At 39.5% G+C, this 19,688-nt stretch overlaps 5 protein-coding genes across 5 annotated transcripts; 3 read left to right on the forward strand and 2 right to left on the reverse strand.

Moving 5' to 3' along the window:
- Window positions 1–592: 592 nt before the first annotated feature.
- LOC137713887 (casein kinase II subunit alpha-2-like) lies at window positions 593–4,101 on the forward strand. The gene is made up of 10 exons (XM_068453240.1): window positions 593–849; window positions 1,288–1,417; window positions 1,603–1,797; window positions 1,971–2,128; window positions 2,570–2,660; window positions 2,763–2,828; window positions 3,086–3,168; window positions 3,428–3,491; window positions 3,579–3,647; window positions 3,889–4,101. The coding sequence occupies exons 1-10, from the start codon at window positions 725–727 to the stop codon at window positions 3,946–3,948; spliced, it is 1,041 nt and encodes a 346-aa protein (XP_068309341.1). The 5' UTR covers window positions 593–724; the 3' UTR covers window positions 3,949–4,101.
- Window positions 4,102–4,293: 192 nt separating this feature from the next.
- LOC137720037 (uncharacterized protein At2g23090-like) lies at window positions 4,294–5,062 on the reverse strand. The gene is made up of 3 exons (XM_068459038.1): window positions 4,854–5,062; window positions 4,584–4,624; window positions 4,294–4,496 (listed from the first exon to the last, which is right to left on the reverse strand). The coding sequence occupies exons 1-3, from the start codon at window positions 4,927–4,929 to the stop codon at window positions 4,380–4,382; spliced, it is 234 nt and encodes a 77-aa protein (XP_068315139.1). The 5' UTR covers window positions 4,930–5,062; the 3' UTR covers window positions 4,294–4,379.
- A 2,109-nt stretch (window positions 5,063–7,171) lies between these two features.
- Window positions 7,172–8,525, forward strand: LOC137740728 (acyl-CoA-binding domain-containing protein 3-like). Its single transcript, XM_068480550.1, has one exon. The coding sequence runs from the start codon at window positions 7,384–7,386 to the stop codon at window positions 8,209–8,211; it is 828 nt and encodes a 275-aa protein (XP_068336651.1). The 5' UTR covers window positions 7,172–7,383; the 3' UTR covers window positions 8,212–8,525.
- A 1,056-nt stretch (window positions 8,526–9,581) lies between these two features.
- Window positions 9,582–10,013, reverse strand: LOC137713752 (glycine-rich cell wall structural protein 2-like). Its single transcript, XM_068453104.1, has one exon. It carries the CDS (start codon window positions 10,011–10,013, stop codon window positions 9,582–9,584), a length of 432 nt encoding a protein of 143 aa, XP_068309205.1.
- Window positions 10,014–15,756: 5,743 nt separating this feature from the next.
- Window positions 15,757–18,588, forward strand: LOC137736455 (subtilisin-like protease SBT1.7). Its single transcript, XM_068475724.1, has one exon. The coding sequence runs from the start codon at window positions 15,993–15,995 to the stop codon at window positions 18,306–18,308; it is 2,316 nt and encodes a 771-aa protein (XP_068331825.1). The 5' UTR covers window positions 15,757–15,992; the 3' UTR covers window positions 18,309–18,588.
- The last annotated feature ends 1,100 nt before the right edge of the window (window positions 18,589–19,688 follow it).

Consider the following 19,688-nt stretch of genomic DNA (forward strand, 5'->3'; position numbering starts at 1 on the left):
AACCCGATTTGTGGATGCCGAGGTGGGTTGCGACCCGGCTCCAGATTTTCCGCATCGGGAACTTCATCTCCCGCCACCACGCCATTAGACGACTGAACGAATAATCCTAATCAGATCAACAGTATCGATAATTTTCACCACGTACTTAGGCTGACGATTAAATTTATAATTAAAGCAACTAATCACCTTATCTTCTGATTAACTCACCTTAATTTCCGACCTCTCTCCCCTCGGAGAGAAGCTTCTTGGATTCTTCAACTGCCTGCGCCTCCTATCAACGATTTTCTGATCGCCTTGTTTCTCTTCAACGTCCTCAGCTATAACCGCTTGTTTTGGCGCTCACCTAACTCAACCGTCGCGATTATGTATTCGCCAAATGTCGGTTTTTCCGTTGGGCCGTTGTCCTTTTCTGCGTCACGCTGATTGCGACGTTGATTTTCGTGGTGAAGTTTTATTGGTGGGTTAGGTTTTAGAATCGTAAGCCCATGTCATGGTAATTTTGTTCTTACGTTGTCTCTTGCCTATCTGTTTTACGTGGACTAGGTTTCAAGGGCCGTGAACTTTATCATGTTTGAAAGGCCCAAAAGTCAAACATGAATTGCCAGTGGTAAATAAGTTACAGTTAACCCATGGTAATTAAAAGTCCGGATACAGGTAACGTCTTCCCGGGAAGCATCTGCCGCGCTGATGAACCAGTCCGTCTGAACATCGAGCTTCGAGCGTAATGACAAATGAAATAAAGGAGGGCGAGAGAGAGAGGGCAATGTCCAGAGCTCGCGTTTACACAGACGTCAACGTTCAGCGCCCAAGAGATTACTGGGATTACGAATCTCACACGCTTCAATGGGGGTAATAATCTAATCTAATTGCAACAACTTTTGCAATTTAACACTAAATTAATTATTTTTAATCTTTAATTAGACATGATTATGTTAATCAGGAATGTTAGGGCTCTTAGATTATAGGTTGAGAGAAAAATCCCAATTTAAAGGGAAAATAAAAATGTTGTTTGTTCTATGTTTGCTGCATTGTTGCTACTGAAATTTCCGCGTCATTGAACTTCATTTGATAGCGAAAGTTGTTGTAGAATTACTCATGCCAGGGACCCGCTTGGGACATTCGAGCGCAAAAGAACTTTTGGTTGTCTGAAAATGCTTTTTTAGTGATTTAAAAAGCAATGCTCTTTGGATAAGTGATTTTAAAGATTATTTCTACTAATTTTCAGCATGATATTTCGAAGGTGCAATTTCCCAATTCTTATTTCTTGTTTGTTTTTCATATGCTCAGTGCACAAGATGACTATGAGGTTGTTCGGAAGGTTGGAAGAGGAAAATACAGTGAGGTCTTTGAAGGTGTGAATGTCACCAACAATGAAAAATGTGTTATCAAGATCCTTAAACCCGTCAAGAAAAAGAAGGTGCGCGAATTCTTAAGTTGAACTTGTACTTTAGGATAAACATTGCCCTACCTTTGAGTGATTTTCAGTCTTTCCGTTTTGTTTCGTTGGGGGTTTCTTCCCCAGTGGATATGCTCAAGTTGTTTTGTTCTGTATTTCCTTATCTAATTTAACTGAGATACAATAATTTGTTGGTATTCATGCAGATTAAAAGGGAGATAAAGATACTGCAGAATCTTTGTGGTGGTACAAATATTGTGAAGCTGCTTGATATTGTTAGAGATGAACATTCAAAAACTCCTAGCTTGATCTTTGAATATGTGAACAGTAAAGATTTCAAAGTGTTGTACCCCACACTGACGGATTATGACATTCGCTACTATATATATGAACTTCTAAAGGTTTTGTCATTTGATCCTTTTGCTAAACAATTAATTTTCTAACCACTTCGGTACACATGCTTTTGCTGGCAGCAATCCGTCTTTTATTTGTGTGAAAGAATGTCATGATTCTGACTTGTCCTGGTTTAGCTGCTGCAAACTTAGCTAATCAAAAGCTAGTCTCCTAATTGCAGGCATTGGATTACTGCCATTCGCAGGGCATAATGCATCGAGATGTCAAGCCTCAAAATGTTATGATCGATCATGAGCTCCGAAAACTTCGCTTGATTGATTGGGGTCTCGCTGAATTCTACCATCCTGGCAAAGAGTACCATGTCCGAGTAGCTTCAAGGTAGAATCTCTTTGATCGTTTAACTTTGGTATTGGATTATTACTTTTCTTCTAGATTCTTGAAAGACATATCTTTTCATTCTTTTGTTTCCTCTACAAGTAAGAGTGTAGAACTTGGGTTGGATCAACCCAAGATTTGGACAACTTGGGCAAAAGTCTTTCATAAGTTGAGTAAACATGGACATAATTTCTTTAACTTGAATGATAGTCAGAGGGACTGAGATAAACCAAGGATTGTGAAGAAGATGATGCCTTGTGCAGTTATTGCTCGAATAGTTATCAAACACAACTTGCAGCGAGACTAAAGTTTATTACCAACAGATTCGATGGTGTCTGATGGCAAAAGGGTTTATAGTTAATTTAATGCCAACTTACATTGTCAACGTACGAATTCTCTGTTTGCTTTGCGTAAAGTTTATAAATTTGAATGCTGTTTTATCAGGCACTATAAGGGCCCTGAACTCCTTGTGGATTTGCAAGATTATGACTATTCGTTAGACTTGTGGAGCCTTGGATGTATGTTTGCAGGAATGGTGAGGGTTTACGCTTCCCTGTTGTTACTGTGTATTCAGGTTTTCTCTAGATGCTACATTTTGTTGATCATGACGGAAACAAAGGGTTCTCTTTCCTTGCAGATCTTTCGCAAGGAACAATTCTTCTATGGTCGTGACAATCAGGACCAGCTAGCGAAAATTGCTAAGGTATTTTTGGTTTCATACTTGGCTCGAAGATCTTAGTATAGTCAATCCATAACCTATATGTCTTAGCACTTCAATTCACCAAAACTAATTTAAAAGTCGCCTCAAGATTGTTTAGTTTTCCATTTTGTCTGTAAGTTGACATACATTTACTGTTATATACTTGCAGCACTGGGGTTTCACAAACCGTCAGAAAGCATAGCATTAGAGTGTCCATATTCGTATAACTTGTTATCTTATGTAGATGAAATCTTCTTCAGGTTCTTGGAACAGACGAATTAAAAGCATATTTGAATAAATATAACCTTGTGCTTGATCCTCAGCTCGAGGCTCTTGTTGGAAGGTATACTTCTCATTCAATGATTAATCATTATGGTTGAAAGAAAAGGCATCGCTTTGTCTATCTTTTCGTCAGATGATGTTAAACATCGCGGTTGTATCACCAAATGTATACAGTAAAAAGAATTTCTCATCTTTTTATTTTTTCTGATGTCGCCTTCTTTTCGTGGATAAACAAATACTTCAAGGAGTCAAATGAACAAAAAACAGTTGTCTCTGCCATACTCACACAACATTCTTCCTTCTTTTTTATTCTGATTTAGGCATAATAAGACGCCATGGTCAAGATTTATTAATGCAGGAAATCAGCATCTGGTTTCTCCAGAGGTATTGTTCTTTTGGGTTTTTTTTTTTCCTTCTTCGTCTTCTTTTGCTTACTAGTGATTATTTGGTCCTTTTTTTCGTGATGTCCAGGCCATTGATTTTCTAGATAAGCTTCTTCGATATGATCATCAAGAAAGGCTTACAGCAAGAGAAGCAATGGTATATTATTTAAGATTAACTGCTGTTTCATTTCATTCCTTTTTGTTTTCCTTCATGCGAGTTTAACATATGTCTATATGTCTTGTTCAGATACATAATGTTAAGTAGTTTAATTCCATATTATGTTCAACCGTTAAGCACAAAACAAAATTGTCACCGTCGGGTACCTTCAAATTTTGCACATGCTCAGTGTCTATCGTCATACTTGAAAAATAATAGGTTCACGTATTCAATGTTTCAGGATCATGCATGCTTCTCCCAAGTGAGAAGTGCAGAAAATAGCTGGATACGGACACAGTAACACCAGACTCCAACTAAATCCTTTGGTAAAAAAACTTTTATCCGCTGTCTTTCCGTGTAGCCTGTGAATGATCACTGAAGGAAAATATTTACCTAACTTAGGTTGTTCATTACATTCATTATTTGAAATTTTAATGACGATATTCTTCTTTTACGAGCACATAATTGTGATGTTCACTCAAAACCTGTTTTCTTTGGTTTGCATATTTTAGATTTCGGATTATGTTGGTCCATATGCATGCTAAAACAACAATCGAAATTCCAGAAACAATCTTCAATCAATCAACAAACAAGCCCTTTTATAACATATTCCCCAAATAGTTTTCAGCTAATTAACATCCAAGAGTCTAGAAAGGATCTTTATGCAGAACCTCCACATTGAACTACACACACATTTCTACAATTTATTCTTCTCGGGTCAAGAACTTTTCATTATTGAAGATGAGGGAAACATGTGTACACATCAGATTTGGGATGTTTTGCTTCTGCATGCTCCCTGCACTTCACCTCGCTCGTGGTGCAAATAAACACTTGCATACACACCTTGCACTGCAATCATAAGTCAGTACCTCGCGTCAGAAACAACGTAAATCCTCAAACTAGAATGAAATTTCGGTGCCAATTAGCTTCATTTACTTGAACTATCATTGATTTCTTGTTTGATTCAAGCTGGCTGCCTGCGTGTCAAGAGATACACAAATCGGTTACTAACTCATATATTCCCTCTTTCTGAAGCTATATTTCAGTTTTGTGGCCTAGAATATGGGTTAGAGAACAGAAAGAAATCGAATTCTAAGATGAATTCATCACAACTTCACCTCTCTTGATTCATATAAATGGACCATATATTCACAATTTAGTTTCTGAACAAACCCCAACTAAGAAGATGGGAAGGATGATGAGTACCTTTGGCAGCATTTTTTTGCTTCTCCATGTTCCTCTGGCGAGCCATCTTCGACTTCTGTCCGTTGCCTCCTCCCATGGCTTCTCCTTCTTCTTCTTGGTCTCTGAATGATTCTAGGACAGGATTAAAGCTGCTGCTAGAATAAGAATAATGTTTTTAGTTTTAAGAATGGCCAAGAAGTTGAGATGATGAAAGGGACACATAAAGATCACTTTCATTAATTAGGTGTTGTTGGAGCCAGAAAAGAAACCACATATATCCAAGGCCTACCAAGAAACTTCCCCTCAGCCTTTAGGTCAGCTTAGTCCGTTCGCACTGAGGACTTACCTACGTTCTTGGAATGCCCACGTCCTAAAAAATAATATAATGTCATGTGTTTTTAAATTTTTACTGCTACGTTCTTAAAAACAATAAAAATGCTATGTGTTTTTAACCTTTTTATTAATATTATATTATTAATTTGAGATGTTACAATAACATCTTTAAGTGTAAGAAAGTTTTTGTTCACGCTGCGCCGACCAAACAATTTGTTTTCACCATAATCTTTAAAATGTTTCATTTAGAATCTCTTGACAAATGAATTCACCCTATCGTCTTTTTTTAGTTCAATTCACCCTATCGTTTGCCTGTAAAAAAACAATCGAATTCATACCACACGTAGTGCTATGCCACTGATGATGTATACTTGTACAGTTGGAGCTCACAACAAATTGCAGTGCCTATGTATACTTGTAGATAGATACACCGTTAGAGGTTTTAATGTGTCTGTAACACAAGTTGGTATGTTATACTTTATTATACAAGTGGAGAAATTTTTTTTCTTTGTGTGTCCGTATTCTAGGCACGCTGAAAAATCTCTCCTATATACGATAGGTTCCATGCTACCCAAGAGAGAGAATGAACTATAAATCGCTCAAGCATCCATTCAAGAGAAAGAAGGAACAATAAGTCTCTCCTATATATGGTAGGTCCCATGCCACGCAAGAGAGAGAAGGAATGATAAATTACTCAAGCATCCATTAAAGAGAGAAGGAACGATAAATCTCTCCTATATATGGTAGGTCCCATGCCACTCAAGAGAGAGAAGGAACGCAAAATCGCTCAAGCATCCATTGTAACCTCACCTCAACCATGCACATTAAATATTTTATTGCGGGTGCCCCTGCATACTCCATATATCACCATCATCACCATCACAAGCACAAACATCACCACTCATTGCCACAAGTAACATATATTTACACATAAATTAACCTTCATTTAACTAAATGAATACCTATTGACCATCTCGTCGGACACAACCCAATTTTTGGCACTTGATCACCAATTAACAAATCCTAACTCATCACTTCACAGCTTGACCCGATAGAACCCATCTCTTAGCCAGACTTTGCTCTCTCAAAAGAAGGCCCAAGTTATAAAGCCCAAGAGAGCCCCACCTTAATGATCCGATAGGCCGATTCCTTGAGTCCCAAAAGTAAAGTCGAAAAAAGTGAGAAAGACCCTGATTCTTTGAGTGAGTGGGTGCCCTCCCCCTCCTATAGGTCGAAATCCTAAGTCCACCAAGCTGACCACGACCTGTGCCGAAGATAAAAAGGCGCAGCAACAATTCACATGACTCCACCAACTGTTATTCAAACCTCCAAATACCCACCGATCGCTCAGCGCCACCGTCCCACATGCATGGGGTAGGATAAGAACGAAAACGCATCGCTAAAAAGACAAATTTGACCTCCCAAAAAGCTTAAGCTCTGCGAGAGTTTTTTTTCTTTATTTTTTATTTTTGTCAAACAATATAAATACGCATATTAAAACGTTATGGTATCTTATAGTTTTAATTTTAATTAATTTTATATTTTTTAATAATAAACAAAATTGTTATTGGTATTTGGCATTCTAAGCTTTCTATATTAAAAAAAACAAAAACACTTTTAAGAAGTGCATTTGAAATTTAAGAATGCTAATAATAATTCTCTAAATTTTTTTATGAATATGTTGTCTATATCAACAATACTATTAGTTACATGATTTTTGATGCCGTATTAATACATTTGTTAACGTCTTAGCAAACTGACAAAACAATTAATCTAAATTTTTTTTCTTACTTCACAAGAAAGACGTGTATAAGATACGAATATCAAAACAACTATATATCAAACCAATTATTAACTAAATAAGAAAGTTATAACTCGTATTATTGGTCCGAAGCGGTGCAGAGTCGTTAGAAGTAGCTTCACAAGGACTGTAAATGCATGGACAATTTGACCACGTCCAATAGGTAACGGAAACGTGTCCGTCAGAAAAAGTGAGGCGGGGGCAAAGCAGCGAAGAAAGCAATAATAAAACATCAGAATATGCTTCGCTCTGCTCTGCAAATATCCCTTTCCCTTTGCTCACCTATGAGTCCATGACTTATTACTATTAATTAACTTTTTAAAACTCATCGCCCAATCGCTTTTAATCTCCCTTTGTTTTCATCCTTCGATTTCAATTCGCTGTTTGCAGAATTTTGGACTCTAGTAATTAATCACCATGGAGCTCGTCCAGGACCTGTTTCTGACGGCGTCGCTGGCTCTGATCCTCTCGTTCCTCGTCGCCAAGCTCGTCGCCATGGCGGTTGCTGGCCGGGAATCTGAGGCGGAGTTCGGGGAGGGTGGGGATGCTGGCGGTGAAAGAGTTGGTGCGGAGGAGGTCAGCTTCGAACAGAGGAGGCTGAAAGTGGAAGGTGCTTTTCGCTGTCAGAGTCAGAGGAGCGTGGACTTTGTTGGAGAATTGAATGTCGTTCGATTCGAAGGGGAAACGGTTCATCGGGCTGAGGAGATTGCAGAGCCACTGCAGGATCGTCGAAAAGGCCGCGGATTGCCAGAGGAGGTGTTGGAGGAAGATTCGGTGGAGGTTAGATTGCCGGAGAAGTCGTCAGGGGCGGTTGGATTACCGGAGAAGTCGTCAGCAGCGGTTGGATTGCCTGAGAAGTCATCAGCGGCGGTTGAATTGCCGGAGAAGTCGTCAGCAGCGGTTGGATTGCCGGAGAAGTCGTCAGCAGCGGTTGGATCGCGGGAGAAGTCGTCGGATGGCGGGGACAAGCTGTCGGTAGAGAAAGCGATAGAGTTTGATCGCGGAAGCTCGGATAATAGCGAAGTGGAAGAAATTGGCGCGAAATCAGCAGGAAACGAAGTCGTTGCCGAACAATCGGAGGAGGTTAGGGTTGCGGATTCCGATGAAGCTGAGGAGAAGACACACGTGGCGGCCAGTGAGTTTAAATCGGGAAATTTCAGCGACGAGGATGATTGGGAAGGGATTGAGAAGAGTGAGCTGGATGACGAATATGCTGCGGCGGTGAGATCTGAGGGACACGATTGATCGGTTGGCGAATGTCGGTGGCCATGTATGTGCAGGTATCCAACGGCTCTCAACCGTTGAGAGTGTGGCAAGTGGTACTAGACTTTCTATTATCTCTCCCCCTCTGTTAATATAATTAATTTGTGTAGCTGTCCATATCTTTGTACTTGTTTTCACTTGTCTCAATGCTGGAAGATTAATGGAAATACAACCAAGATATCTAAAACACCGTTATCAACAACAACAATGACTTATCGCACTAATTAGGGGCGGAAATTCCGAAAAACAAGGATAAAATGGCAATGTGTGTGAAATGAAATATGAGAGCGTATTCATGTTGTTGTTTCTTATATTGTTGGTGATCTGCGTGACGAAATTAGTCTTACTAGCAACACACATTTCATTTGCATTGTTTCTGAAGACACATTTTTCTGTTTTTACTGTCTTGACTGATAATCCCGTTGTTATGGTTTAGATTGATTTATTCAAATGTTACTTGGGCTTGGATTGTTTAGACTTTGTAGTTTGCCATATGCTTTAAAATGCTCCAGCTAATTGCTTCTTAATATCGTTCGGATTTATCCCTTGTCTTGCTTTTCTTATCTTGTAGTTCCTAGTTCTTCATGAGTCACGCGGACTTAGCATCATTCGTACATTCGATGATAAGGAATCTTAGCATCCATTGTAGCTTTATGAACTCAACGTTACATTGAAATGACAGCATTGTTCTGCATCTTGATCTTCCTAACCGCAGGTGCTATTCTCAAAACATTTGTTGTTTCTTCCCTTCCATATACACCACCATACACGCAAGGGAGTCGTTTGCCAATAGTCCGAGAACTGCATACTGACTCTTTAACCCCTCCAATATTCTATTTGACTCCTTAACCCCTCCAAGAACAGGGTCATTTCTTAGTTCCCAGTACATATTATGTTATGCATGGATGAGATTTGTCTCTGTTACTTGGCACTGTCATTTCCTTGCGGTTGAAGTTAAATTATTGACATGTATACTTTTTACAACATTTTTAGTTGATTTTTTTTTCTTCTGCAATTTAGGCTTCGAATTATGTCATTGCTGTTGTTGGTCACACAATTGGTGGCATGTAAATTTCGTTTTTGTGCAGTCAGCATAGTTTATTCAAGTTCTGAACTGTGAGGTGTGTAGCATCTGTTCTTCCTGCCCTTCATCTTTCTCTGTTTAAGTGGAACAACACACCTTGTATACAAACCAAACTAACTTTATTACATGTAATTGCTGTATTACCGGTACAAGGGGGAAATACCTTTGAATTGCAGAAGAGAACTACGACTTATTTGTTTTTTCTTGCTTCTTGTCACCATAGCCATACTAAATTGGAGAATAGTTATTTTATCTTATTCTAGTAATATCACTGAATATTTCCATGGACCTTGTTCATCTTCTCGTCATGACCACCCACCCAGCCACCATAACCTGGGCCTGTGCCTGCCCCAATTCCGCCATCTCCTCCACTGCCATTACCAAATCCTCCGCCATTAGGAAATCCGCCACCATTACCAAATCCACCACCATTACCATCATACCCCATACCACTGTCACTATCACCACCAAAGCCCCCACCACCACCAGAGCCATAACCTCCGTAACCGTCAACTTTCAGCCCTCGAGAAGTAGTAGCCTCCTCACCATGCGAATTCTTTATCCCATGTTCCAAACCAAGTCTCTTGTCTATCAGAGCCCTCCATTGAATCCCTTCTCTGGTGGCTTCAACAGCTACATAACTAAAAAACCCCATAGCCAAGAAAATGAGGCTCCATGAAACTGCGTTGCTCCTTGCCATGACTTCTTCCTATACAATCGTACCTTCAAAAGGCAAAATATACCAAAGATTAGTATTGCAAAGGGAGAGAGAATGAGTGAGAGAGAAGAGAGCTCACCGCTGAGTTCTATGACGTTTTAGTCTTCCTCTTTACAAACTGTGAAGGGCCTTGATGGTCACTGCAGCAGAGAGGGCTTTGATCAAAGACCCTAACGAAATGAGGTAGGTTCCTTAGATTTATAAGGCGTATTGTGTATCATAGGGCATGAGTTTCTAAGAGTTGCACAGCAGATTGGCCAGAGGGGGGAGGGTACGGTTGCAGGTCTGCGTGATTACGATGACTGGTGCCAGCTTGATTCTGGTGGTGATGGCGATTTGCATGACCACAAGGCTTCAAAGTTGCTGCATTATAATTCTGCTTCTGGAACTTTATGCCAATACTTGTATTGGGCCTAGTAGTATATGGTCCATTCCTTTTCTTTCCTAGAGGTTTAAAACGAACAAGAACGGAGAATTTGGGCTTTTCTTAGAAAAAGAAACCGAGATGTATGGGCCTGAAAGATAAGAACTAAGAGGGCAATTGGGTCGGGTGAAGGCGACAAATTAGGAGGGCTTCTGTAGTGTACATGGCCAAGTACACATTTTTTTGTTAGCCGTTAGATGAATCTCAACGGCTAATATGGAACTGTAGCTCAAGTTACAAATGGGTTCTTGTGACCCAGTAGAAGAGTTACAACCTGACACCTGGAGTTCTCATTCCCCTCTCCCTTCCCCATCCCCTGGGCCCTGCTCATTTCCAATCTGAGTTTCTGACAACACCCTGGTTGGTTCCAGGAACAAAAAAAAATCCTTTCCTGGTCAAAAGCCTAAAACTCAGATTGAGATTTATGTGTTTTGAAATTGGACTTCAAATATCCACCAACATTTGAACCCTCTAAATCACCAACCTAAATTTGGGTCTGCTCGCGGCGGCTCCCACAAATGCCACCATTTCTTGCCGCCCCCACCACTGCCACCATGGGCGTGAATTGAATTCATGACACGTATTGTAGCAAAATTGTGTTTTCTGAGCTTTACATCCTGCAAATCCTTGTTGTAAGGGGAAAATTTTTTTTTCCTGTCAAAAATAAAAAGAAAAGAAAAAAGGGTTTTTTTACTCGGTTGCAAGTATAAACGAAATAATTCATCATGTCCGTCAATTTTAATCTAACGGTTATTATTCAGGTGTGTATTTAGTGATGTGCACTAGAAAAAAATCTGAATAAGTTAGATACATATTTTAAAAATCAATATCTAAACATGCAAGTGTGGGTATTGTAACCTCTTTATGCATTTGAGTTCAAATCTTTATCCACTCACTTTAGTTTAAAGTAAATTATCATTTGTATCAGGAAATAGTCAGACAAGTTTTACAGTCTCGGTAGTTTCCACACAATTTGTGTTTTAACAGGAAGCTTCCAACACTCGACCTCGTTCGCTACAGTTCATGCCATTAAATGATCAGGACGAGTACACGAGTTCTAATTCCATCAAAATTTTCCTCTCATGTCCCACGCATATAACAACTCATACAAAAAACTATTATACATGGACAAATGTCTTCGGATTTTTGTTCAAGACATTTATTTGTGTACAATAATTTCTTAATTGACAAATGTCTTGAACAAAAATCCGAAGACATTTGTCCATGTATAATAGTTTTTTGTATGAGTTGTTATCTGCGTGGGACATGAGAGGAAAATTTTGATGGAATTAATACCCGTGTACTCACCGTGACCATATAATGGTACGGACTGTAGCGAGTGAGGTCGAGCGTTGGAAACTTCCTGTTGAACGCAAGCCGACCCGGACCGACTGTATAATGCTGGAGCCGCCCACAGATAGGGTTTCTGTATGTTTCTACATGAAGATTTTATACTCATGGTCCCAATTAAAAGCTATACGTGGTCTAAAATAACAATAAGATTTTCATTTAAAAAAAGAAAAAAAAAGAAAAGGTTTGTTGAGCTAAAAGACAAAAGCAAAATAATCATGGGGTCCTGAAGCCCGATAAATTAGTCGGTTGTTTCCAGTTTGCCTCGCTGGTTAGAAGAAAACCCCAAAGAAAAAGAATGCGAACCAACGAGCTGATGGTCCCATATAATGTTTGAGGTTGAGATGCCCTAGAGCGACGGCAATCCTCCGGCAAAAGAGCATGCACTGGAGTGAGTTAATTTCAAAAATAGCATATCTCTACTAATTAATTAAATTTTTTTTGTCAATCAAAAGAGGATGAAAAGACAAATTAGTCTTCTATCACACAAAAAAATGATGGGCAATAATGTAATTTCACAAGTCCAAATTTTACTGTTTTTTATTGAAATCTCAGCTACAGATGATGTTAAAAAACCTTCAATATTAAAAATAAAAATAAAAACAAAAACAAAAAACAAATACCTCACACTCCCCCCACGTTCTCTCTCTCCTACTTTCCTTCTTATTTTCTAAAAAAATGTGTTCATGCACACAAAGTGTGTAGGCAAATGCTAGTACATAAAAGTGCAAAGGGCAACTCTCTAAAGAAAAAAGGGAGGGTTCGATAATTTGTAAGCTATGAATCTGCTTGATCGTGGTCACGAGTAAGGTGTAATTCCCAACTAACCTCCTCCAACCCCAATATGAGTGGATAACCGTGGTTTGCCATCAGTTGTCCCCCTTTTTTTTTCAAAATAAATATATGCATATATATGTGTGTGTGTGTGTGTGTGTATTACTATCAATGATGAACAAAATTACTCTCTATGCTGATAGAATTAACAAATATATGATGCTAATTATTGAAAGGGGGAGAGAGAGAGAGTTTATGAAGACTGATGGTTGTGTGTTCTAATCAGATAATAGACAATGCAACATACATAAGCGACTAATTAAGACCACCTTCTAATCTTCTAATTAATTAATTATTTGGAGTCATTGGGTGGGAGAGAAAATGACATTTCAGCAACAAATTACATAACTGTTAATTATGCATGTAGCAGTTGCTTCATGCATGCACGCATCGCCAACCAGTTTCCGGTTAGCTTTTTGCATCTAGATTATCACATGTGATTAAGCTCTTAATTACGTTTACAGAATGCACGTAGACGGTTTTAAATTACAAGGGAAATTTAGAAGAAGTCTATTAATTTAAAGTTAATTTTAGGGTTTATAGCGCAAATAATTAGCAGAAACTAGATGCCAATTGAGTGATAGAGATCCGATGGGGACAATTAGAAGCAGGTAAAAACAATGGAGGGGGCCGCAAAAGTAAGATTCCGTAAGCAACCTAGCTAGATTGGTGATTCTTTCTTTCACAACTCAATAACAAATTTCTTGCTTGTACTAAAGGAAACAGATTTTAAAAAAAAACTATTGCTTGCCTTAACATGATATATCATTGTTGAACATTATTGTAACGATCTTACGTCGGAAATAAGCAAAAGAAAAGACAATCGATAAACTAATTGTCCTCACACCGTGTTGTACTAGTAGGTGATTAAATGCAAGTTGAAATAATAATGGTGTAATTAATAATAGACCGTTGTTCTGATTATATGAAAATCGTGACAATCGTTGCTAATCGCAACTTCAAATTGATTAGCAAAGTTCACATTGCCATCACATGTTGTCAATCATTTCGGCCAAAACGGGGACTCCATCGAATGCGACATGAAATGATATAAGCTCGATTTGATACTTATGATCCAAACACATCTTCGTTGGAATCTCATAAATTTCACATAATTCTATATTGGTTTGAAACTGGAAGTTAGCTTAATTCACTAAAAAAGGTCCACAACATACTTTTTCCAATGCAATAAAGTTATTTTGTGCCTATTTTTCATTGATAAAAGGAGTATTTCCATGGGTTTGCTTTGGTATTGTGTTTATACTATCGTATTGAATGATCTCGATCCTTTAATTGCTATCCATATAATGCATATAGATCTGATTGCTAGTTGGGCCGGTTCGATGACTCTATGCGAATTAGCACTTTTAATCCTTATGATCTTGTTCTAGATCCATCATCAAACCATTAATTCATGTTTTACTACTTAAGATATACTTACAAATGCCAAATTTTACACTTTCAAACTTTCTGCTAAGCACTAAACCATATAAGGAGGAATCCAATGAGAGCTTCCACTCATGGATTATTGGTGGTAAGGTCCATTTTCCAGCTAATGGATTTAGGAGGAGGTGGTCCAATCAAGGATACAAACACATTACTTGCTTGTCTTTTACTTCCATGATTAAATTTTATATTAATAAATACCACAGTTTAAGTTAGGTTATTATGAAGTATGAACTAGTATTAGTGCATAATTCGCACAAGATAAACTAGATTAATATACGCTATCTATCTCTACCACTACCATGCAATATGCATGGTCACATTAGACGACCAATATTAATTCATTTTCAATATGCTGATGATTGCTGACATTTTCAAAAGCAAGGCTTACATGTAATGCATCAATTATCGTTTTTAAAAGTTATTTTTTAGTGGCACTAGAAGCACAAACGTTATTATACTAAATATTAGTTACTAACTGATGTTTCATTTGTTTCACTATACGGATCTACAATGAACCTTATCTATTCATATCAAATGAAAGACGACAATGTCAGTTGGTTACTAGAATTTAGCATACGATGTTGATATCTCTGGTTTTATTATCACTAGATAATCATCCTCAGCAGCCCACAATAGCCTAATTAATGTTAATGCTAATGTAAGTTGGATTTCCACTACAATTATCGGATGAAGGGATGATGATTACCTTAATGTGGAAGGGTTATCAGGATCAAAATTAGACGATAAATACCGAAAGAGCATTATACACCTAATTTGTTTGTAGGTCAATATCAGTTTTCTATGATGTCCAAAAACTCCAATTCACAATCCAAATTAAGAAGCAAAGTCGCTTGCAGCCAACCCCATTTACAATCAGAGAAACTTACATATGACTAAGACATTAAAATAATTGTATTACAAGTGTATCACACGCTATGTGTTTTAACTTGTCCTCGTACCATCCGATGATAGACTTCAGATACTGCGAACTCAGCTCATCGTCCAATTACATGTAAAATTTTCTCATGCCTAAAAGTAACGGCACAGAGACAAATTTAGTGAAAAATATCCATTCATCTGACAACGTCATTAGGTAGAGTAGGCGTATGCAGTACCTTATCCTTTAGGCTTTTATACTTTGTTCACAAGACAGTGGTAGAAATATGTGCAAAGAAAACCAGAAAATAATTGAGTCCTACTGATTAACCAAACTTAATAAAACCCAGCTTAATTAAGTATACTTAATAAGTAATGTTATTCATACCATGTTTTTGTACTACATTTTCATACCATCTTAGGTGGCATTTGATGTGGATAGCCACATCATTTGAATTAATCAGATTTTTAAATTTAGTTTACTATTTAATAAACTAATAATTAAGAAAAACTAGTTAATTAAATGATGATTGTGGTATACGAGAAGTCTTTCTCCTTCATTTCCTTGGGTTTTACAAATTTTTCAAATGATGTGGCTGTCCACATCAGATGTCACCTAATATGGTATAAAAATGTGGTATAAAAACATAATATGAATAACATTATTGATACTTAACTAGTTTTTTTTTTTTTTTTTCCAACTGTAGGTGTTTAGGCTGGCCCACTTAACAACACCAATTATGCAGGAACAAATCACTTTTCAAACCATAAGACTCAAATTTGCAATCACAAGAGTTTGTTAAAAAGAAGACAAAGCAATAACAAAAAATAAAAAAGAAAAAGGAAAATCTGATTTCATATGATTTTAATTTCCCACCATTAGTGTTCAAGCGGAGAATGTTTAAATAGAGGAGACGTATCAAACAGAATCTCTCAGTGCTACGTGAAAAGCACTTCCATTGGCACTGAAGAGCACTCCTCTCATCCCTGAAAACTCAGAAAATCTCAGAGCTTGCAGAAAACTGAAGATGAAGATATCCACTTTCATGCTTCTGCTAACGGTCATGCTTCTTGCTCTCTCTCACGTCTCCGCTATTGCGGAAGACAACGCGAGAGAGCAGCAGGTGAAAAAGACTTACATCATTCACATGGACAAGTCCGAAATGCCGGCAAGTTTTGAAGATGATCGTTTCGAATGGTATGATTCGTCTTTGAAATCCGTGTCGGATTCAGCCGACATGTTTTACGCTTACAAGACCATATTCCACGGCTTCGCCACCAGGCTAACCGCCGAGGAAGCTGGGCTGCTTGAGAAGCAGTTGGGAATTCTGTCCGTTCTGCCCGAAAGGAGGTACGAGCTGCATACAACTCGGACGCCCGAGTTTCTTGGATTGGAAAAAAGCGAAGCCCTCTTACCAGCGACGGATAAAGCGAGTGATTTGATAGTCGGACTGGTGGACACTGGCGTGTGGCCTGAGATCAAAAGCTACGATGACACAGGTCTCGCGGCGGTACCAAGTGGCTGGAAAGGGGTGTGTGAGGAGGGAACAAACTTCAACTCCTCGAGCTGCAACCGGAAACTCATTGGCGCGAGGTTTTTCTCTAAAGGGTATGAAGCTGAATTTGGACCAATCGATGTGAAAACAGAATCGAAATCACCACGAGATGATGATGGCCACGGAACTCACACCTCATCCACTGCAGCCGGCTCCGCAGTTTCAGGAGCTAGCCTCTTTGGTTATGCTTCGGGGACAGCGCGAGGGATGGCGCCACAGGCTCGAGTGGCCACATACAAGGCGTGCTGGCTTGGTGGGTGTTTCGGTTCTGATATCATAGCTGCAATGGAGAAGGCCATTGAAGACGGTGTCAATGTTTTATCTTTGTCTATCGGGGGACCACTGACTGATTATTACAAAGACACTGTTGCTATTGGAGCTTTCTCAGCCGTTGCACAGGGGATCCTTGTGTCGTGTTCAGCTGGTAATGGTGGGCCGGAAGTGGGGAGTTTGTCCAACGTTGCGCCTTGGATAACCACAGTCGGTGCTGGAACATTAGACAGGGATTTCCCGGCTTTTGTTAGCCTCGGAAGTGCAAAGAAATTCAGAGGTATATCGCTCTACAGGGGAACATCCTTACCCAGTGGATTACTTCCACTTGTATATGCTCGTGATGCAAGTAACTCCTCCAGTGGCGAGCTATGCGCTCCTGAAAGTTTGATTCCTGCAAAGGTTGCAGGGAAAATTGTGTTATGTGATCGAGGGGGACCGCCTAGGGTCCAAAAGAGTTTGGTGGTGAAACAGGCCGGTGGCTTAGGGATGATTTTGGCGAACACTGATGATTACGGAGAAGAACTTGTTGCGGATGCATATCTACTGCCTACAGCAGCAGTTGGTGCGATAGCTGGTGCTGCAATAAAAACCTATATTGCCTCCGATTCTAATCCCACAGCCACAATTGCGCTTGGAGACACGGAGTTAGGTGTGCAGCCCTCGCCTGTGGTGGCATCATTCAGCTCCAGAGGACCAAATCCAGTCACTCCCGAAATACTGAAACCAGACCTAATAGCACCGGGAGTAAATATCCTTGCTGGGTGGACTGGTGCAGTTGGACCAACCGGACTGAATGAAGATAAGAGGCGGGTCAACTTCAACATCATTTCAGGTACTTCCATGTCATGCCCGCATGTGAGTGGTTTGGCCGCCCTTGTCAAGGCTGCTCGTCCAGAATGGAGCCCTGCAGCCATCAAGTCTGCACTCATGACCACATCCTACACAGCATACAAAACTGGAGAACCCATCATAGATGTAGCAACTGGAAATCCTGCAACGCCGTTTGATTATGGTGCTGGGCATGTGGATCCGGTGGCAGCCCTCGACCCTGGCCTTGTTTATGATAATGTGGTTGAGGACTACTTCAGCTTCCTCTGCGCCTTGAATTATAGCTCAAGTCAGATCAAACTAACCACTCACAAAGACTTCACTTGTGATACAAGCAAGAAATACAGCCTCGGAGATTTTAACTACCCGTCTTTTGCTGTTCCTCTAGAAACATCTTCAGGCAAAGGGGGCGGGACAGGTGCATCAACAACTGTAAAATACACAAGGACACTGACCAATGTGGGTATCCCAGGAACATACGAGGTCTCGATATCTTCGCAGGCGCCATCAGTGAAGATTTCGGTCGAACCACAATCCCTGACTTTCAGTCAAGCATACGAGAAGAAAACATATACCGTTACTTTTGTTGCAGGTTCTTCGCCATCTGGTACAAACAGCTTTGCTCAGTTGGCATGGTCCGATGGGAAACACACAGTAGGTAGTCCAATTGCTTTCAGCTGGAAATAATTTAACAGCATTGAAGAACTGTTCAAACTCAGATGAGGGGTTTTGAGGTTCCTGCAAGAAACCCAATTGTATATTTCTTAGTAATTATGTTGTGAAATAATCCTGTACCTCTCGTATCGTAGCAATCGGCGATTGATTTTTTTTTTTTTTTTCACAGTTGAAATTAAAAGGAGAAAGAAGAACAGATGGAAAATTAATTGTACAGGAAACTGTATAAGGAATTGACACAAGGGCAATGAAAAGAATTACCAATTTGTATTCACTTACATGATATGTAACTAAAACAAGATGATCTAATCTCCCATTTTCTCACTTCTGGGCCCCTTTTTTTCCCCAAAAAGAAAGAACACCGGGGATCATATTGTAATCACCACACGTCGGTTGCAATTTCGAACACGACTTGAAACCTGCAAATGTGAATTGGACCACTTATCCACATCCCTTCATGAATGGAGCATATTAGTTCAGTCCTGTCCAAGAAACATATCTGCAAATGTGAATCAAATCCCACTTCCACTGGTGGAGGGCAATGCCACCAATGTTGCCCAAAAGCCAAAACAGTTTCTCCACTCTCCACCGGCGCCCGACCCAGCGCCAAGTCAATTACCTCCCCAACCGTTTGGCTGCGTACTGTCAATGCTGACGTCAGCCTACTTTCCCTTTTATCTTTTCTGTCGTGGGGCCCGCGAGGCCAGTCCAAATGTAGAGGGCCACAGGCACAGCAGTGATGCCGTTGGGCCGTTTGATCCTCAAGAAGCCCCAAAATTTTGAAATTAAAAAATTGAAAACCTAACATACGGAAATATTTTATTTTAAAATATCGAAAAAAAGGAGGAAAATAAAAAAAAATTGAACACTTTGTTGTGCGAAAATAGATCCATCTTCTCACGTGAATTTCATATGGAGGGAATCTCTGGCACTGTCAATTCTCATGTGCAGAACAAAGTAGAAAGATAATAACTGGAGAAAAACTCCCATATTTACCAGAAACTCGGAAGCTCTCAGACTAGCAAAGATTGAGAAGATGAGAATGTCGCTTTTCATACTTCCCGTAGCACTCGCGCTTCTGCTTCTCTCCCACATCTCCGCAAGCATAGAAGACGAGAGAGAGCAGCAAATGCAGAAGACATACATCATTCACATGGACAAGTCCAATATGCCAGCAAGTTTTAAAGATGACCATTCCCAATGGTACAGCACGTCTTTGAAGCAGGTGTCAAATTTGGCATATATGCCTTATATATACACCAATTCAGGCAACGGGGGAGCAGGTACCAATAAATACACAAGGACTCTAACCAATGTTGGTTCACCAGCAAGATACAAGGTCTCTGTGTTTATAGACCCAAAACTCGCAACGTCAGTGAAGACCTTGGTTGA

This window comes from Pyrus communis, chromosome 1 (genome assembly GCF_963583255.1).
Source record: "Pyrus communis chromosome 1, drPyrComm1.1, whole genome shotgun sequence".
NCBI classification, from domain to species: domain Eukaryota; kingdom Viridiplantae; phylum Streptophyta; class Magnoliopsida; order Rosales; family Rosaceae; genus Pyrus; species Pyrus communis.